Source organism: Nicotiana tomentosiformis, chromosome 10 (assembly GCF_000390325.3).
Source record: "Nicotiana tomentosiformis chromosome 10, ASM39032v3, whole genome shotgun sequence".
NCBI lineage: Eukaryota > Viridiplantae > Streptophyta > Magnoliopsida > Solanales > Solanaceae > Nicotiana > Nicotiana tomentosiformis.
Genome location: NC_090821.1, coordinates 7,908,821 through 7,927,327, shown reverse-complemented (window position 1 = coordinate 7,927,327; position 18,507 = coordinate 7,908,821). Strand labels below are relative to the sequence as shown.

General features: G+C 37.8%; 1 protein-coding gene, 1 long non-coding RNA gene and 1 pseudogene across 2 annotated transcripts; 1 reads left to right on the top strand and 2 right to left on the bottom strand.

Annotated features, from left to right (window-relative positions):
- The first annotated feature begins 5,032 nt into the window (after window positions 1-5,032).
- On the top strand, window positions 5,033-7,365 carry LOC138899718 (uncharacterized). The gene is made up of 4 exons (XM_070186408.1): window positions 5,033-5,174; window positions 5,265-5,516; window positions 5,622-5,890; window positions 6,739-7,365. The coding sequence occupies exons 1-4, from the start codon at window positions 5,033-5,035 to the stop codon at window positions 7,363-7,365; spliced, it is 1,290 nt and encodes a 429-aa protein (XP_070042509.1).
- A 4,995-nt stretch (window positions 7,366-12,360) lies between these two features.
- On the bottom strand, window positions 12,361-13,329 carry LOC104088798 (uncharacterized). Its single transcript, XR_011411670.1, has 3 exons — window positions 12,964-13,329; window positions 12,827-12,880; window positions 12,361-12,702 (listed from the first exon to the last, which is right to left on the bottom strand). It is a non-coding gene; the product is annotated as an uncharacterized lncRNA (long non-coding RNA).
- A 3,227-nt stretch (window positions 13,330-16,556) lies between these two features.
- Window positions 16,557-17,183, bottom strand: LOC138899717 (agamous-like MADS-box protein AGL62; annotated as a pseudogene).
- Between the last annotated feature and the right edge of the window lie 1,324 nt (window positions 17,184-18,507).

Sequence of the window (18,507 nt, the reverse complement as noted above, 5' to 3'; positions counted from 1 at the left end):
GACAAAGATATTGATTTCGGCATTGATTTCTTGGCGGGCACTTAGCCTATCTCTATTCCTCCATACCATATGGCTCATCCTGAGTTGAAGGAGTTGAAGGGGCAGTTGCAGGAGTTGCTTGATAAGGGCTTCATTCGGCCCAGTGTGTCACCTTGGGGTGCTCCTGTGGTGTTTGTGAAGAAAAAATATGGTTCTATGCGTATGTGCATAGCTTATCGCCAGTTGAACAAAGTCACAGTGAAGAGCATGTATCCCTTGGCTCGTATTGATGACCTATTTGATCAGCTACAGGGTGCTAAAGTATTTTCCAAGATTGACTTGCGTTCAGGTTATCATCGGTTGAAGATTCGGGAGCCAGATATCACGAAGACTACTTTTAGGACTCAATATGGCCATTACGAGTTCCTTGTGATGTCATTTGGGCTGACCAATGCCCCAGTAGCCTTTATGCACTTGATGCACAGTGTGTTCCAATCCTATATTGATTCTTTCATCATCGTATTCATTAATGACATTCTAGTGTATTCCCGGACTCAGGAGGATCATGAGCAACACATGAGGACGGTGCTTCAGACTTTGAGAGAAAGGAAGTTGTATGCAAAGTTCTCAAAATGCGAGTTCTGATTAAATTTCATGGCATTTTTTGGTCATATTGTATCGAGTGAGGGGATCAAGGTGAATTCGAAGAAGGTGGAAGCAGTGCAGAGTTAGCCCAGACCGTCCTCAGCTGCAGAGATCCAGAGTTTTCTTGGGTTGGTGGGGCAGTTTGTTGAAGGATTTTCTTCTATTGCAGCACCTATGACCAGGCTAACACAGAAGGGTGCTCCGTTCAGGTGGACAGAGTAGTGTGAGGAGAGCTTTCAGAAGCTCAAGACAGCTTTGACCACAGCCCCAGTATTGGTATTGCTGAGGTCAAAGAATATTGCATCACTAAATGTTCAATGGTGGGGTCAGCCGGTCGAGGAGGCGACTTGGGAGACCGAGCAGGATATGCGCAACCGTTATCCTCATCTTTTCACCGATGTAGGTATGTCTCTATACTCGTTCGAGGACGAATGATTGTTTCAAGAAGGGGAGGATGTGACGACCCGGCCGGTCGTCTTGAGAGTTATAGCCTCGATACCCTATTAACTGCTTCTCCCTTATCTTTTTCTGCTATTGTGACTTGCCGGGAGGTTTTGTTTTGGGTTTTTTGGAGTGTTTTGGGACACTTAGTCCCTAAATAGAGGTTTAAGCCTTAGGATTGGCACCATAGTCGGAACTGTGTGAAGACGACTCCGGAATGGAATTCCGTCAATTCTGTTAGCTTCGTTGGCGATTTTGGGCTTATGAGCATGTCCGGATTGTGTTTTGGAGGTCTGTAGCTCATTTAGTCTTGAAATGACGAAAGTCAAAATTTTAAAGTTTTGGGCCGGTAGTGAATTTTTGATATCGGGGTCGGATTCCGATTCTTGAAGTTGGAGTAGGTCTGTATTGTTGAATATGACTTGTGTGCAAAATTTGAGGTCAACCGGACGTGGTTTGGTTGGTTTCGGCATCGGTTGTCGAATTTGGAAGTTTCAAGTTCTTTAAGTTTGAATTGGAGGGTGATTCGTGATTTTAGCGTTGTTTGATGTGATTTGAGGGCTCGACTAATTACGTATGGTTTTTTAGGATTGGTTGGTATGTTTGGTTATGGTCCCGGGGGCCTCGAGTGTGTTTCAGATGCTTAACGGATGAATTTTGGACTTAGGGAAGTTGCTAAGTTTTTGCTGGTTCTGGTGTTTCGCACCTGCGGAGGGGGGATCCTGCAGGTATGGGATAGCACGTGCAGATGAATAGGCGCAGATGCAGAATTCGGAGGCTTGACCAGGGGTCGCACGTGCGAGGAATTTTCGCATCTGCGATGCCCACAGATGTGCCTAAGGATTCGCAGGCGCGGAGGAAGACCGCAGAAGCGGACAGTGTTCCGCATGCGCGCAGGCGCAGGTGCGGCCTCTACTGGCGCAGATGCTGACCAAGCTTTATTAAGTGATTTCCACACCTGCGAGGGATTTTCCGCAGATGCGGCGTCGCAGGTGCGACCCAAGGCCCTCAAATGCGAAGATCGCTGGGCAAAAAAGGGGCAGAATCGAGGGTTGAGCTTCATATTCACAAATTTGATTTTTAAGCTCGGGAGAATGAGATTGCTTGAGGAATTTTCAGAGAAAGCTTTGGGGTAACGCTTTCTAACTTGTTTTTGGTTGTATTTCATTAATCTATGGTCGTTTTCTCTATTTAATTAAGGAATTTGAGTGAGAAAGTTGGGAGAATGGGGGGAAAATTACCCAACCGAATTTCTGAGTGTTGAGTAGGATTTAGACATCGGATTTGGATAATTTTGGTATGAGTGATTTCGTGAGCGAATGTGTGTTCTTAATTTGTAACTTTTACCCGATTCCGAGACGTGGGCCTAGGAAGAAATTTTGAGCGATTTTTCAATTTCTTGCGTTAGCTTTAATTTCATTAGCTAGATTAGTTTCTTGCAGTTATATTTATGCTATGTATTTGATTTTGGCTATATTTGGACCACTCGGAGCCGGATATTCGTGGGAAAGGTATTGTGACTGATTGATTGAGCTTGGTTCGAGGTAAGTGGCTTGCCTAACCTTGTGTGGGGGAACTACCCTTAGGATTTGGTACTGTTTGATATGTGAGCGCCGTGTACGTGAGGTGACGAGTACGTACACGGGCTATTTGTTGTAAAACTTCGTTTTTCACTAAGTCATAACTTGTTTTCTCCTTGTTTGAAACACACTAGCATATGTAACTATCATGTTTAGGCTAGAATATCATGCCTACTTATTTAACTACCTATTTGAACTTTTTGTAGCATGTTTAGTGAAATGTCCTGTTTTCCTTGACTTGAACTTAGTCTAAAATGTAGGATTTCTTACTGTAATTATTATTTCGGTTGGTTGCGCTGCATATTTACTTTGGGACTATGGATCGGTATTCCGGAAGATCCACCTGTACTGCATATTTACTTTGGAACTACAGAACGGTATTCCGGGAGATCCCCCTGCTCAACATATTTATTTTGGGACTACGTAAAGGTATTCTGAGAGATCCTCCCAACATATTTATTTTGGGACTACGGAACGGTATTCCGAGAGACCCTCCTGCACATTTACATTTTGGACTACGAGATGGTATCTCGGGAGATCCCATGTTGTTATCATTGTATTTTGATATGTTGTCTTTCATTAATTCTATTCCTGTTATTCTATTCCTGTTAATTTTTCATATTTATTTTTCTGCGATATTTCATTCTGTCTTATTTTATTATATTTATACCAGTAGGGCACTGACCTGATCTCGTCACTACTCGACCGAGGTTAAGCTTGGCACTTACTGGGTACCGTTTTGGTGTAGTCATGCCCTTTCCTGCACATGTTTTTCGTGTGCAGATTTAGGTTCATCTTACCAGCCTTATCACTAGTTGCAGTCGTTGCTGCTTATTGGAGACTTCAAGGTACATCTACTCGCGCCCGTATATCCTCAGAGTCCCCCTCTATCCCCCTATGTTCATTTTTAGTTCTTTCTGTAGAAATAATGTATAGAACGGTTAAAACTTCTTAGTAGCTTGTGACTTACGGTATTCTGGGTTTTGGAAAATTATTTTGTACATTTTCAAAGGTGATAATTATACATGCCGAGTTGCATTTAGTTGCTTATTAGATATTTGTTACTGTTAGTAGTTAATGTTCATGCTTTAGTTTCACTTCCGCAAAAGTATTAGGCTTACCTAGTCGTAGAGACTAGGTGTCGTCACGACGGTTCATGAAGGGAGAAATTGGGTCGTGACAGTGACACTCTTCATAACTGCCCATTGTACCTGGTTGGCTATATGTGTGATGAAAGGGTAAATCAAATTTTGGTTGATGGAGGATCCTGAGTGAACATTTTGCCAATTCGCACTGTGAAAGAACTTGGTATTCCCATGAAGGAACTCTCAGAAAGTCGTGTGATGATCCAAGGATTCAACCAAGGGGGGCAAAGAGCCATAGGTGCGATCAGGTTGGGAATCACCATTGAAGATATGCAATCAAGTGCATGGCTGCATGTGATCGATGCAAAGACTTTATACAACGTCTTTCTCGGAAGGCCTTGGATACATGAGAATAAAGTGGTTCCATCTATCTACCATCAATGTTTGAAGTACTGTGAAGGTGAAGTCGAGAAGAAGATAGTTGCTGATGATGAGCCATTCACCGAGGCTGAGTCACACTTCGCTGATGCAAAGTTTTACTTGAAGAACCGCATTGTGAAGGAGCTAAGAGCTGATGATGGCATGAAAAGCAAGAATGACGAGCCCATAACTAAAAGAGCTGAGGTGATTGCTGGTAGAGCCAAAGCTGTTACTGAGGAGGTACAACCCAACAAGAATAAATCTCATAGAGGTGATACTGCGTCTTATGGCAAGAAAGTAAGTCCTGCACTCCAATATGTCCCTAAAAGAAAGAAAGATAAAGGCGAATCATCTAATCTCCAAACTAACATGCTAAAGGAGTTAACTCTTCCAGCAAAATGAATTGAGGCAGTAAAGTTGTCCTCAAAGCCACTTGCAGGGTTTGTAGCCCAAAATCGTTTGCAGAATGTGGCACTCCCTACAAAGCGAACATATGAAGGTTTTGATCCTAATGCTTACATGCTATTTGCAAAAGCTGGATACAATCCCAATGAGCCATCAAAGTTAGGGAAGCTCACATCAGAAGATGCGACGAGGAAACCACGTGAAGGTTTGGGATATAAGCAACCGTCACTAGTGCCCATCTCCATAAGGAGGGAGAGCAGCAATTATATCACTGTAGAAGACAAATCTGCCGCTTCTAACATGCTTTCTGTCTTTGATCGACTTGGAAAATCAACTGTGAGAACTTCTGTATTTGAGAGATGGGGTCCATTAAAGAAGGGGAATAAGTTCCAGAAAAATTATCGAAATACAAAAACAGTCGCTTTGCCCAAAATTTAGAAGATATCTAAAGTTTTTCAAAGTTTGGTTCCTTCTAGAATGAAGCGACAAACAAAAGGCATGGTTTCGTGTGATGAGGTACTGAAGGTGAAGCCATACACTATGGTCTACACTAAAGAACGTGACGAAGATGAAGAAAGTGTGGGTTCTTCGTATCATGTTACTGCACAAAGCGAGCATGGTGTTTTATCTCTAATGGAGGATGACAAGAAATTGGACGATGTTTCACCATGTTATCATATATCCTTCAACGATGGGGACCCTTAAGAAGATGAAGATGCCAAATATTCTCCACCTGAACTTCAAGAAAGAGTGAAGACTATAGTTGATGCCTTAAAAGAAGTTAACCTTGGCACCGAAGAAGAACCAAGACCCACATACCTAAGTGCTTTACTAGAAGTGGATGAAGAAGGCACTTATATTGAGTTGCTCAAGGAGTTCAGGGATGTCTTTGCTTGGAGCTACAAAGAGATGCCTGGCTTGGACCCAAAAGTATTAGTCCATCACCTTGCCGTCAAGAATGGTGCTCGCCCTGTTAAACAAGCCTAAAGGAGCTTTAGGCCAGACTTGGTTCCCTTGATTGAAACCGAAGTTACCAAACTCATCAAAGCTGTCTTTATTCGTGAAGTTAAATACCCAACATGTGTTTCAAGTATTGTCCCTGTAAGGAAGAAGAATGGCCAAATTCGAGTGTGCGTCGACTTCAGGGATCTTAACAATGCGTGTCCCAAAGATGAATTCCTGCTTCCTATTCCAGATATGATGATCGATGCTACTACTAGGTATGAGGAAATATCGTTTATGGATGGTTCGTCAAGCTATAACCAAATTCGCATGGCACCAAAAGATGAAGAGCTTACTGCATTCCGCACCCCCAAGGGTACTTATTGCTACAGGGTAATGCCTTTTGGCTTAAGAACGCTGGTGCTACTTATCAAAGGGCTATGCAGAATATTTTTGACGACCTTCTCCACAAAAATATCAAATTCTATATGGATGACTTGGTGGTAAAATCAAGAAAGAGGGGCGACCACTTGAAAGACTTGAGAATGGTGTTTGAGTTGATCCGGAGGTACCAACTTAGGATGAATCCATTGAAATACGCCTTTGGAGTTACTTCCGGAACTTTCCTTGGTTTCATTGTCCGACATCGAGGGATTGAAATTGATCCAGCCAAAGTAGATGCAATTTTGAAAATGCCTGAGCCTCGGGATATTCATGAATTGAAAATTCTGCAAGGAAAGTTAGTGTACCTTAGGAGATTCATCTCAAACCTAGCTGGGAGGTGCCAACCATTCAGTCGCCTTATGAAGAAAGTTGTCCCTTTCAAATGGGACCAAGCGTGTAGCAATGCCTTTGAGAGCATTAAATCCTACTTGTTGAAGCCTCCGGTTTTAGCAGCTCCTATACTTGGAAAGCCGCTGATACTACATATTTCAGCACAAGAAAGGTTTGTTGGAGCGCTATTGGCCCAAGAAAATAGTGAGGTGAAAGAAAACTCTCTTTACTACTTGAGCAGGATGATGACACCAAATGAGCTGAATTATTCGCCAATTGAAAAGTTGTGTTTGGCGCTAGTCTTCTCAATTCAAAAGTTAAAGCACTACTTTCAAGCTCATGTTGTTCGTCTTGTTTCTAAAGCAAATCCCATCAAGTTCATGATATCAAAACCTGTTCTTAGTGATCGACTAGCGAGATGGTATCTGTAATTTCAACAATTCGAGATTTTGTACATCCCTCAAAAGGCTATAAAAGGACAAGCATTGGCAGACTTCTTGGGACATCACCCTACACTTGATGATTGGGAGCTAACTGACAAACTACCCGATGAGGACGCAATGGTCATTGAAGTTCAACCTCCATGGAAGATGTACTTTGATGGTACTACACATCGTGGAGGAGCTGGTGCTGGTGTAGTATTTTTCACTTCTCAAGGTGAAGTTCTTCCCTACTCTTTTACGTTGACGCAACTCTGCTCTAACAACGTCGCTGAGTATCAAGCACTAATACTTGGGCTTGAAATGACTGTTGAAATGAAGCAGTTGCAATTGCAAGTCTTTGGTGACTCTCAGATGGTGATCAACCAGCTTTTAGGTAGTTACAAGGTCAAGAAACCTAAACTACGCCCATATCATGATTATGCTAAAACATTAATGGGATGGGTCGGTGACGTGACTATTCAACATGTGCCAAGGAAAGAAAATAAGAAGGTTGATACTTTAGCTTCCCTAGCTTCATCGTTAACCCTGCCTGATCAAGCGCAAGTTACTGTCTGCCAAAAATGGGTAGTACCGCCGCCAAATGAGGTTGAAGGTGAAGGAAATGAACTCAAGCATCTTGTCACTATTTCTGAAGTCGAGAAAGAAGAATGACGACAACCCATTATCAACTAATTAAGCTGTGGGATACTTCTAGAAAATCCGAGGAGAAGGACTGAAATCTATCATCGTGCACCTCGCTTCCTTTACTACAAAGATACTCTATATAGAAGGTCATTTGAGGGAGTAGTCTTGTGATGCTTAGGGGAAGAAGAAGCACTCCAAGCTTTGCAAGAGGCACATTCTGGGGTATGTGGGTCACACCAGTCTGGACCAAAGCTTCACTTCCATATGAAAAGAATGGGATATTATTGGCCAACGATGGTAAAAGATTGCTTGGACTACGCTCGAAGATGCAAGGCTTGTCAATTTCATGCGAATTTTATTCATCAACCTCCTGAAGTGTTGCACCTGACTGTTGCATCCTGGTCGTTTGGCGCTCGGGGATTGGATGTTGTTGGACCACTGCCAATGTCCTCTGGTGGGCACCTATGCATCTTGGCTGCAACTGACTACTTATCAAAATGGGCTGAAGTTGTTGCTCTTAAGGAAGTAAAGAAGGAAAATGTTGCAAGTTTCATCCGAGTAAACATTATCTACCGCTTTGGCATTCCTCGTTACATAATAATGGATAATGGCAAGATGTTCGACAATAGGTTGATGAACAAGATTTGTGAACTCTTTGGCTTCAGGCAACGCAATTCTTCTATGTACAATGTTGCCGCCAATGGTCTAGCCGAGGCATTCAACAAGACTCTATGCAACTTGTTAAAGAAAGTCGTCTCCAAATCCAAACGGGATTGGCATGACTGTATGGAGGAAGCTCTGTGGGTATATAGGACAACTCACCTCGCGCCAACACAAGCGACCCCTTATGCACTCGTTTATGAAGTTGAAGCCGTCTTGCCACTCGAGTGTCAAATACCTTCATTACAATTAGCTATTCAAGAAGGCATCACTGATGAAGAAAATACTCGACTTCGATTGGCAGAGTTGGAGGCTCTTGATGAGAAAAGGTTGGAAGCTCAACAGAGTCTTGAATGTTATCAAGCCCGATTGTCTCGCGCCTTCAATAAAAGAGTTCGCCCAAGATCCTTTCAAGTAGGAGATCAAGTCCTTAACATAAGAAGACCCATTATTACTTCCCATAAACCTGTAGGGAAGTTCACTTCAAAATGGGATGGGCCATATATCGTGCAAGAAGCTTATTCAAGTGGGGCTTACAAGTTGGTTGATGCAGATGGCATGAGAATCGGCCATATCAATGGCATGTTTTTGAAGAAGTATTATCCTTGAAGTTACAACGCTCCTTGATGCATGAGCTTAAACTGTGCGTTTCTACATTCCTGGACCGCATGAGTCTATACTGTGTACGTCTCACCAAGAAAAAAAAAGAGTCAGCCTAGGCAAAAGTTAGGGCATAAAAAAATGCTAGGTTGAAAACCACGAAAGAGGCGATCTAGGCAAAAGTTAGTACATAAAAAAAAATCCACCCATTATGAACTACGGTATGACTTGATCCTCTTCACAGAGGTACGTAGGCAGCTTACAGTTTCATTCTAAGTTCAGTCGCATAAGTTCAAAAGATACATAGTGCCCCAATCATTGTTTGAATGAAGTATGATGAAATGTAATCCATTCAATCAGCACTTGAAAATCGAGCTGAGATACCAATTTTAACTTTGGGTCCGGTTTGATTTAAAGAGGGCAAGCTGCTATGGTAAAATAGTGTCTTCACTGAAATGATGACAATGTTTGCATCAAAGTCTGGGGATTCGCTATGTATTCATGTTTGCATAACGTTCAAGATTGTTGGACTTCATATTCTCTCACTGCAAAAAAAGGGGGGGAGGAGAAAGAGAGGCGTCAAAAGGGAACACAAATATAAGAAGAAAGATTCCGTGGCACAATATTTCAAATTCAGTGAGACTTGAACCCAAGATATTTGTGAGAATGGATCTCTTGAATTTAGATTGATAACAAGAAAAACGTCTTGTGATCCCAAGGCTTCCATACCATAACATAAAAGTTTTGGCGAAGTCGCGCCAATTCGAAACCGTCGGCATAATAAAATCTGATATTGACTTTGAAATATTATCTGAAACTATCCTTAAGGAATTAAATCCTACATTTTAGAAATATTTTATATTTTGAAGTCTTGTTTTCATAAAATCAGACGGTTCATGATTTCAACATTCCTACATCAAGATATAATATTTTTGGTGAAGCTACACAAATCTGAAACTATCAACGTGTTAGAATCTAAAGTTAGATTCAAAGTAATATCTGGGACGATTATCAAAATGTTTGATTCCAAATTTTGGATATTTCTTAGATCTTGAAGACTATTTTTCATAAAATCAAGCGGTTCATGATTTTGACATTTTCACACCAAGATATAATATCTTTGGTGAAGCTGCGCAAATCTGAAACTATCCATATGTCGGAATCTAAAGTTAGATTCAAAATAATATCTAGGACGATACTCAAAACTTTTAATTTCAAATTTTGGATATATCTTAGATCTTGAAGTCTATTTTCCATAAAATCAAACGGTTCATGATTTCAACATTCCTACATCAAGATATAAGAGTTTTGGTGAAGTCACGCAAGTTTGACATTGTCAGCGTGTCGGAATTTTAAGTTGAATTCGAAATATTATCTGAAACTATCATTAAGGTATTAAATCTGACTTTTTAGACATGTTTTTAGATTTTGAAGTCTAATTTTTAAGAAATCAAACGGTTTGTAATTTCGACATTTCTACTCCAAGATACGAATATTTTGATAAGATTGCGCAAATTTGAAATTGCCAGCGTGGTGCAATATAAAGTTGGTTTTAAAATATTGTCCGGGACAATTCTGGAAGTGTTTTTTTTAAAGGTTCTCGTTGCGGACTTTTATAGGTGTTCGTCTCGAACTTTTAAAGGCATTCAAATTTTTAAAGGTTTTCGTTGCGAACTTGTAAAGGTGTTCGTCTCAAACTTTTAAATGCATTCAAATTTTTAAAAGTTTTCGTTGTGAACTTTTAAAGGTGTTCGTCTCCAACTTTTAAAGGCATTCGGATTTTTAAGATTTTCGTTCCGAACTTTTAAAAGGCGTATATTTTGAACTTTTAAAGGTGTTTGTGACGAACTTTAAAGAGTCCCTACTGCTGATTTTTTAAAGATTTCTACTACGAATTTTAAAGGTCTTCACTATGAACTTTTAAAGATGTTGACCACGAGCTTTTAAGGATATTTATGCGAACTTTTAAGGGTTTTCGCCACGAATGTTTAAAAGTCTTCATCGCGTGCTTTTAAAGGTCTTTACCGCGAACTTTTAAAGGTCTTCACTATGAACTTTTAAAGATCTTGACCACAAGCTTTTAAGGATATTTATGCGAACTTTTAAGGGTATTCGCCACGAATTTTTAAAAGTCTTCATCGGGTGCTTTTAAAGGTCTCCACCGCAAACTTTTAAATGTCTTCACTGTGGACTTTTAAAGATCTTGACCACGAGCTTTTAAGGATCTTTGCGCGAGTTTTTATGGATCTTCCCCACAAATTTTAAAGGTCTTCATTACGAACTTTTATAAGTTTTCGTCATAAATTTTAAAAATTTTCATCGTGAACTTTTAAAGATTTTCGTCTCGAATTTATATAGGTCTTCGCAGTTTTAAAGGTCTTCATAAAGAAAATGCATTTCTATTTTAAGCAAAAGAAGAATCATTTCAAACAACTGTCAGGTTTTTTCATTACAGACAAATTGCCTAGGCTTCTTTTCATTACAGACAAATTGCCTAGGCTAATAAATTTGGGGCCCAAAGTCATCCTATTTGGTGTCGTAATACTTCAATTCTTGTCCTTAACTGCGACATGTCTATAACTCAACAAGTATTTTAACTTGAGGCATTTGTAGGCGTATAAATTTTCAAGATATATTAGTTCAAATAAATTTATTGAGCTAATATAATTGGATTAATTATATAAGTCTAACATATATGAATTAAATAAATAAGTCTTAATCCATTGGGCTAACCCATTTAATTGGGCTAAAGTGATGAGCCCACTTCATTAAGCCCAAGATGTCATCTTGCTAGAGGCCCAGTTTGGTGCCACGTGTCAAATGACGTGGCGCGCCAAGTCAAGTGGAAGAACCAATAGGATAAGGCCACATGTCAAAATGACAAGGCATGCCAAGTCACATTAAAAGGCCAATAAAATCGCGCCACATGTGCAAGTGACATGTTCTGACCAATCAAATGCGGTCATGTCACACTTCAATTTGATTGGTCGGAAAGAGTTTGTTCTTATCATAACTCTTCCCTTCCACAACTATAAAAGAGAGTCTTCATAACCCAGAAAAGACACTAGAAGTTATAACAAGAAGACACAATGGAGCTCGTGGATCAAAGTCCACAATTCTCTGCATACTGCAAGTGTTCAAGCATCCAAGCATTTCAACACAAATTTCAAGTAGTCAAAATCAAGAACGAAGTCAAATCAAATGCAAGGCGTTCAAGATCAAGGCTATTTTTTCGTGATAAAATTCGTGGCAACAATATAAGCGTTCGCGACAGATAAATCAAATTCAAATTCAAGATCAACCTCAAAGGCCCTTGAATTTAAAAGTAGAATCAGAGGATTCATAGAGATTGTAACACTCAAATATTTGAAATAAAATACTACGATTGTTGCGATATTTTCGGTCTTGATTTTATTTTCTCGACGCAATTTATTGTCTATCCATAGTAACAACCATATACAGGCTAGTACAGTTTCCAAATCATTAGATGTACAACTTCTAATGTTCCATAGTTTTTACCTTGGTTTCAAGTTGTACGACAACAGAAATTAGAATAGGGGGAATTTGAAAAAGATACACATGAACAACGAAAGAGAAAGTGTGTTTCTTATTTTTGTACGCTTTGTTTTTGTCTTTTTATTGCAGGTTTTTTTCTCAGTGGTTATTGCACGATGTAAGATTAGATTCTCATGCAGTTTTGTAATAACAAAAATACGAGAAATAAATATCATATATTAAAAATTAAATTCGAACAATGACATGACATAGAGACAATACTATATTCTGAAACACGTTTACATCAATAAGTTTACAAAAAAAAAACTACAATAGTACAAAAATTTCTACATCAATACAACTTCTACTGCAGCGAACATACTGAAAAGCACAAAAAGACACAATAATTTTGTCTACTCTTAAACATCAAAAGTTCTAAAACCAACAAATAAACACTCTACTTCTTGCTTTTTTTGTGGCTTGCTCGATAACTTCATCGTCATGTATGATTAGGTTTCTTCTCTTTCTAATCTTTCTTAATGAAGTTCTTCTCCTCCTACAGTTAACACCGTCATTGACATGTGGATCTTCTGGAGAGTCTTCAAAGTCCTACAAAGAGACATTAGTAGATTCCTGAATAGTTTTCGGAATAAATATTATTTACATATCTATTGAATATGCTAATTTTTTTAGTAGTTGAAAGTTTTCCAAATAAAACATTAAAGAAATTTACCTTTCCTTCAACAAAACGTTTTGTTTCAACGTTATACTCAACTTTCTTTTTCCCCTGCATAAGCAATGAAAATAAAACATATTTTCAGTGTACATATACATCTAGATTACCATTTGAAACAACCTATATCACAATACCTTTTGTTCTTTCCTTGTTGTGTGTTGCAATTTCAGATTCTCATCTAGAATGAACAACTTGGATACCGTATAATTTTCAAGCCCCTCATTGAGATTGTAATTATTTAATCATAGCTTGAAAATAAATTCCTTGCCAAAAAGGATTTGGATTTGTGGAGGTACATTATTGCTTTCCAATGATAGTCTATTGAACAACTTGTGTGCAGATGTATCAAGGAGCTTCTCCGCAACAATATTAAATAGGACCACAGTAGTCTCTCCAGTTTTGTCTCTTACTTTGACGTGTATTTTGTACCTATGATTATGCAATCAGTTAAAATAAATGACAATATAATCAAACTTACATTATTAGTTGCTTCCTTACTTCACCAAAGGAAACTTCATTCTTTAACGCAAAAGTGACATGTATAGAGACCATTTTAAGGTACAATCTTCTTTGAACAGGAGTTGCATGAAATGTAGTACCAATCAAAATAGTTATATATTTCTGTAATGTTGCCCCTCACAGTCGGACTCCAACAACTCATTAATGTTCATCCTGTTCAGAAACATCTGTTCCTCAATGGAAATGTTATTGACATTAGAGCTCCCGATAGTTTGTACACCAAGAGATATGGCACCAAATTTCTGAATCAAAGTTGTTATGTAATCTATTTCTAGATTTACATATATTTTGTATGCATATGTCGTGGCGAAAGTAACCTCACATGTTAATAGTGAATGCAATTTTAAAACAGACTTTAATATATATTCAAAATATCAGTAATAAATTACATAGCAATGAACAGTTAACGTAAAACAATTACCACGGAATTGTTTAACTATTGTAGAAGTTACTATGACAATGTACGGCCGAGAGTCGTTGTATAGAAATGGTTCGAACTTCTCTCCAAATTCTTCCCACAAAGTTATTTTTGATTTTGCAGAACTATACAGGGAAAAAGATGGAAAAAATTTAATTGAGTATCAATCCATATGATTCATCTAATATGTAATCTAAAGATATATGCATAAACAACTTGGATAACAAATAAATCTGGTTTAAGGAACTAAAGATGTTTTAAGTACAACAGTCTTTATTTCAGCATTTTAACGTATGTTATGAACATGACATAGATACCTTTAGACACAAAAAACACATAGCAATTCAAATGACTTATTTTCCTCATTCTCTTGAAGGAAGCAAATTGAACGTATTCAGTAGCAAAAATATATATACAACAGTGAATTTTCTTGTCTAAAGGTGGTGAGAAAGGCATTATCTCTCCTATGTATATGATCCTCTGCAGAAAACCTGAAGAGTATGATGTGTAGACAGTATCACAATTTGACATACTTGGAAGAAAAATTGGCCGACTATAACAAATGCAAAATTGAAGCAAGACTATTCTTTTAGCTATAAAATTATGTGCAAACAAATATATTGTGGCTAGACTATAACAATAGCTACAGTGATGTCAAATGCATAGCAAAAAATTAGAATTTAGCTATATAAATTCGTGGCTATATTATTTTGCCATGATATTCCATCGTAGCTATTGACCCCACTATTGCCATGCTTTTTATAACTTGAAGCAAAGATGTTCAATATTTTATTTGACATAATTTGTCGTGGCTAAAACATTATTATTGCTACAATAGTTCAAACGCGTGGCATAAACTAATAATTAGCTACAAAATTTTAGTGTAGCAATAAATTTGTAGCTATTTAGGCAGTTATTGCCACGACATAAATTAACTATAGCAAAAATAATTATTAGCTTTGCCAATTTAATTTTTGTAGCTAAGAAATTTCACCAATTTGTGAATAGCCACGAAACTCTAATTTTTATGGCTATTACTTTTATATTTGTAGCTAAATATTCGTAGCTGTAAATGCAAAATGTTGTAGTGGCGACATTCCTTATTTGTCTGCTTTAGTTGTCGAATCACTAAGCTGCTTATGCTGATCCTATAGAGCCTAGCCTATCTTTAGAGAAGTATACTCAACTTTCCAAGCAAATGTTATCACTGTATTATATTGATAAATGCTCTTCAATTTCTTCGTTATCTCTTCGAGTGACATCTCTCCAACACTTTAGTAGGAGTTATTAGTTTAAGCTTTCTTGATAAACTTCTCCTCTATATGTGTGTTAGAACATTTTCTGCTGAATGTAATTTCTTTGAAAAGCTTAAAACTCAATCTCCTCTTTCTTAACATGTAGTAATTGGTTTCTCCATAGTTAAGGGATGTAGCGTGTATAGGGGCTAATATAAGTTGTAATGGAGAAAGTATTACTATCTGTTTTGATTCTTGAAAACATGCCTAGGTTTCCTGATTTTCTTCCTTTAGGTATTCCGTCCGCATTAGTCACTTCCCAGGGTTTTTTGGTGTCTATTTTAGTTAACCAGAATGCTATTTAGAATTCTAACAAAGTATTTGTGGAGTGTAATATTTCACTTAACTGCTTTCTGCTGAATTTTAGCTTGCCATGTTGCAGAATACAGAGGATACTAACAATCTGGACATAAGTTATTTAAGCTAACAGGACCATAATTGAATTTATATTGTTGTGATTGATGTTGCATCACTTCTACATGAAAGGATTTAATTATCATGACTTAAACTATTCTTTTGAGAAGCTATTAATTAAAGGATCAGGAAGAATAATAATGTATCCATTTAAAAGCTGTTTGTATCATTATAAGGTAGGAAATAATTTTTGAGAAGTGCTTCTTTTGGCGTTGTTGCAGGCTAAGCCTGACACGATTTCCTCTGGAGCAAAACGGAAAGCTACAACGGAAGTTGCTAATAAGCCTTCATCGATCAGTGCTCCAAGCGATGATACGAGACTAGGGCAGGAAAGAAGCATGCTCGGCATCTGCAACAACTTATTAGCAAGGACAAGCAGTGTTCATAGCAAATGACAAGGGAGATTATTATTACTCCTCTTTAGGGTTCTGACTAATTATCTCAAGCTGGTCAGTTGTTATAATAACAAATTTTAGCAAAATTAGAAAACAAGACACTAAGTTGTTGCGCTAACTAGCTAGCGCTAGTGCACTACAACATTTCAGCCTCCTACAGTTCCCTTCATTCCCTATGCCTTAAACATGCTTAAAATTTTTATTATAATTTAATCAGCCTTGTGAAGAGGTGCACTTTGATACCATTGATGTCCAATAGCTTTTATAGTAATGACTGGATGTTTTTCAATCGCATATCTGTTCGACATATATGCCTTCACTCGGGCCTCAAAAAAGCAGAGAAATGTTGATGTGACATCCAAGCCTGTGGTCGCAATGCCGCCTCCATGCAAGCCCTCGGTCACTGAGCCGAGTTAGTTACTTACTGATTTGGTAGTAAGCGAATTATTTTATATAGTCAGGTTACCTAAAAGATAATTATAAAGGTAACTGCCTATAATTAGGATACAGAAGAAACATTACGCTATATTAATATCATTTAATAATGAAACGTCTATTGAGATCAGCCAACATCTTGTTGTTGCTTAATTGCAATACACAAACTGATAAACAAAAAACTCAGACCAAAGGCCACCAGTGAGGTGCCGGCTAGATTAACTTAACCAAAATAAAAGAAGGGGGAAAGATTAAAAGAATCCATGATCATAATCCAAGGTATGGTTATGAGTGTAATTTGATGCATCCATAAATGGCTTGATGTCATAGTTATCAAAAATCCCAACACCATTAGCAATGAAAGAGGAACAAATACTATTCTGATGAGTGGTTACATTCTTGTTCAAGTGTTCCATTGAATCCTTTAAATGCTCAAGCTCATGTAAAGCAAGTTTACTTATAGGGGCTTCCCACCAATATTCGTTTTGCCTAGTTTTCCTCATTTGATCAAGTGTTTCTCCCTTTTTCTTCTCAACTTCAAGCTGAGCAAGAATTTGAGTGAGTTTCAAGTTGAGGTCAAGGATATTGACATGTCGTTGACCCTCGACGAAATGAAGTCGATTGGAGATTATTGGATGAGGATTTCTTGAAAGAAACCTATCAATAATGGACTCAACATTAGGCTGGCCAAAGGAGTAAACTTTTTTGCAGGGGAGAAAACTATAATGGCTATTTCAACTCCACACAGTGTACATAGTTCACTAGCTTTCTTGAAAAGTCCTGAACGACGTTTTGAGAAGGTAACTTGGAGATGATTCTTCGATCTCTATTTTTGCAATTTTTATCTTTTTCCTTCCCATGCTAGGCTGTTTTGCCATGTCTAGAACTATAAAAACGAAGACAATTGTTCTTACAAAAGAATGCAAGAGACCAATTGTGTGGATTGAGTGTAAACATGTACTGCTATTTAAAGGGGGTTTGGAGTTTAATCAAGTTTTTGCTACTATGTTATTTTTACATAACTCATTTATGTATTGATTTGGGAGTTATAATATCTTAGCGTCTTAATGCATGGATAAAGGGAAACTGAATGCACCTTAGTTGGCATATTATCATGTAATAATCAATATTCCTCATAGAAGTCAACAATATATTATAAATATTTTCCTCATATGAGTCAATAATTTATTCTATATATCCCATAATCAATACTTACAGCTTGAGCATTTGTATTTAGCAATTGTCAACCCTTTTATTAGTTGCTCCTAATGGAGCTAGTGAGGTTAATGATGATAATCAAGAGGAGTGAATAACCTCTCAAAACTAAATGATTATTGTTTACCCGCAAAACGGTACAGTTGAATTTGTTCGTGGTTTCTAGACAAGTGAATTAATTTGATCCAAAAAGTAACAAAATAAGTGATGAAATATAAAGTACTTAGCCTTATAATGCAGATGAAATGACAGAGCTGACGAGTCCGGAAACAGAGTTTCCGGGCACAATAATAATGAGATCAAAAAGCGAGAAAGCAGAATGGTACTTAAATTCTGTATAGAATGTAGTACAAGTTAGCCAAAAAATTCATGTCACTTACAATGATCATTGAATTTATTATTTATAGCTATGAAGAAGGTACTAGGGTCGTGCCCTTCTTTAATATCAATTATGAGGAGCATTGACGGAGATATAATGGTGAACATAAATGCCAAATTCTCTGTAACATGCCGTTGCTCTTAATGTTGTGGAATATTCCTCAATGAATGCTACTGGGCACAGAGTATTCAACGCCTTCATGATCGTTATCTTTTCCGGTAACATACGGGATAACTGCGTCCAATTTCGTCTTTCCGGCTTAGGTTCCACGTGTCCTCTTCTTGGGTGGCCACGTACCATAACATAGTTTACCCAATACAATTATAACGCGAGAAAGAGAGAAAACGTTCCCCTAACATTAGATACATATGATTAGTTATAAATAATTTATTCCAGTAATGAGTTGCAACATAAAGCCAAGCTAGTAAATTCTTATAGTTGGATAATAATTATGATGTCATAATTAAACACTAATTAGGTGACTATAATTGTAGATATTGATGGATGCTAATCATATAATTTACACAAAATAGAGATAAAAATGTTAAGAAAGTGTAGAAATTTGTCTCGGAAGGAAATTGGTGGAGATGAATTCGACAGTGTAAAAA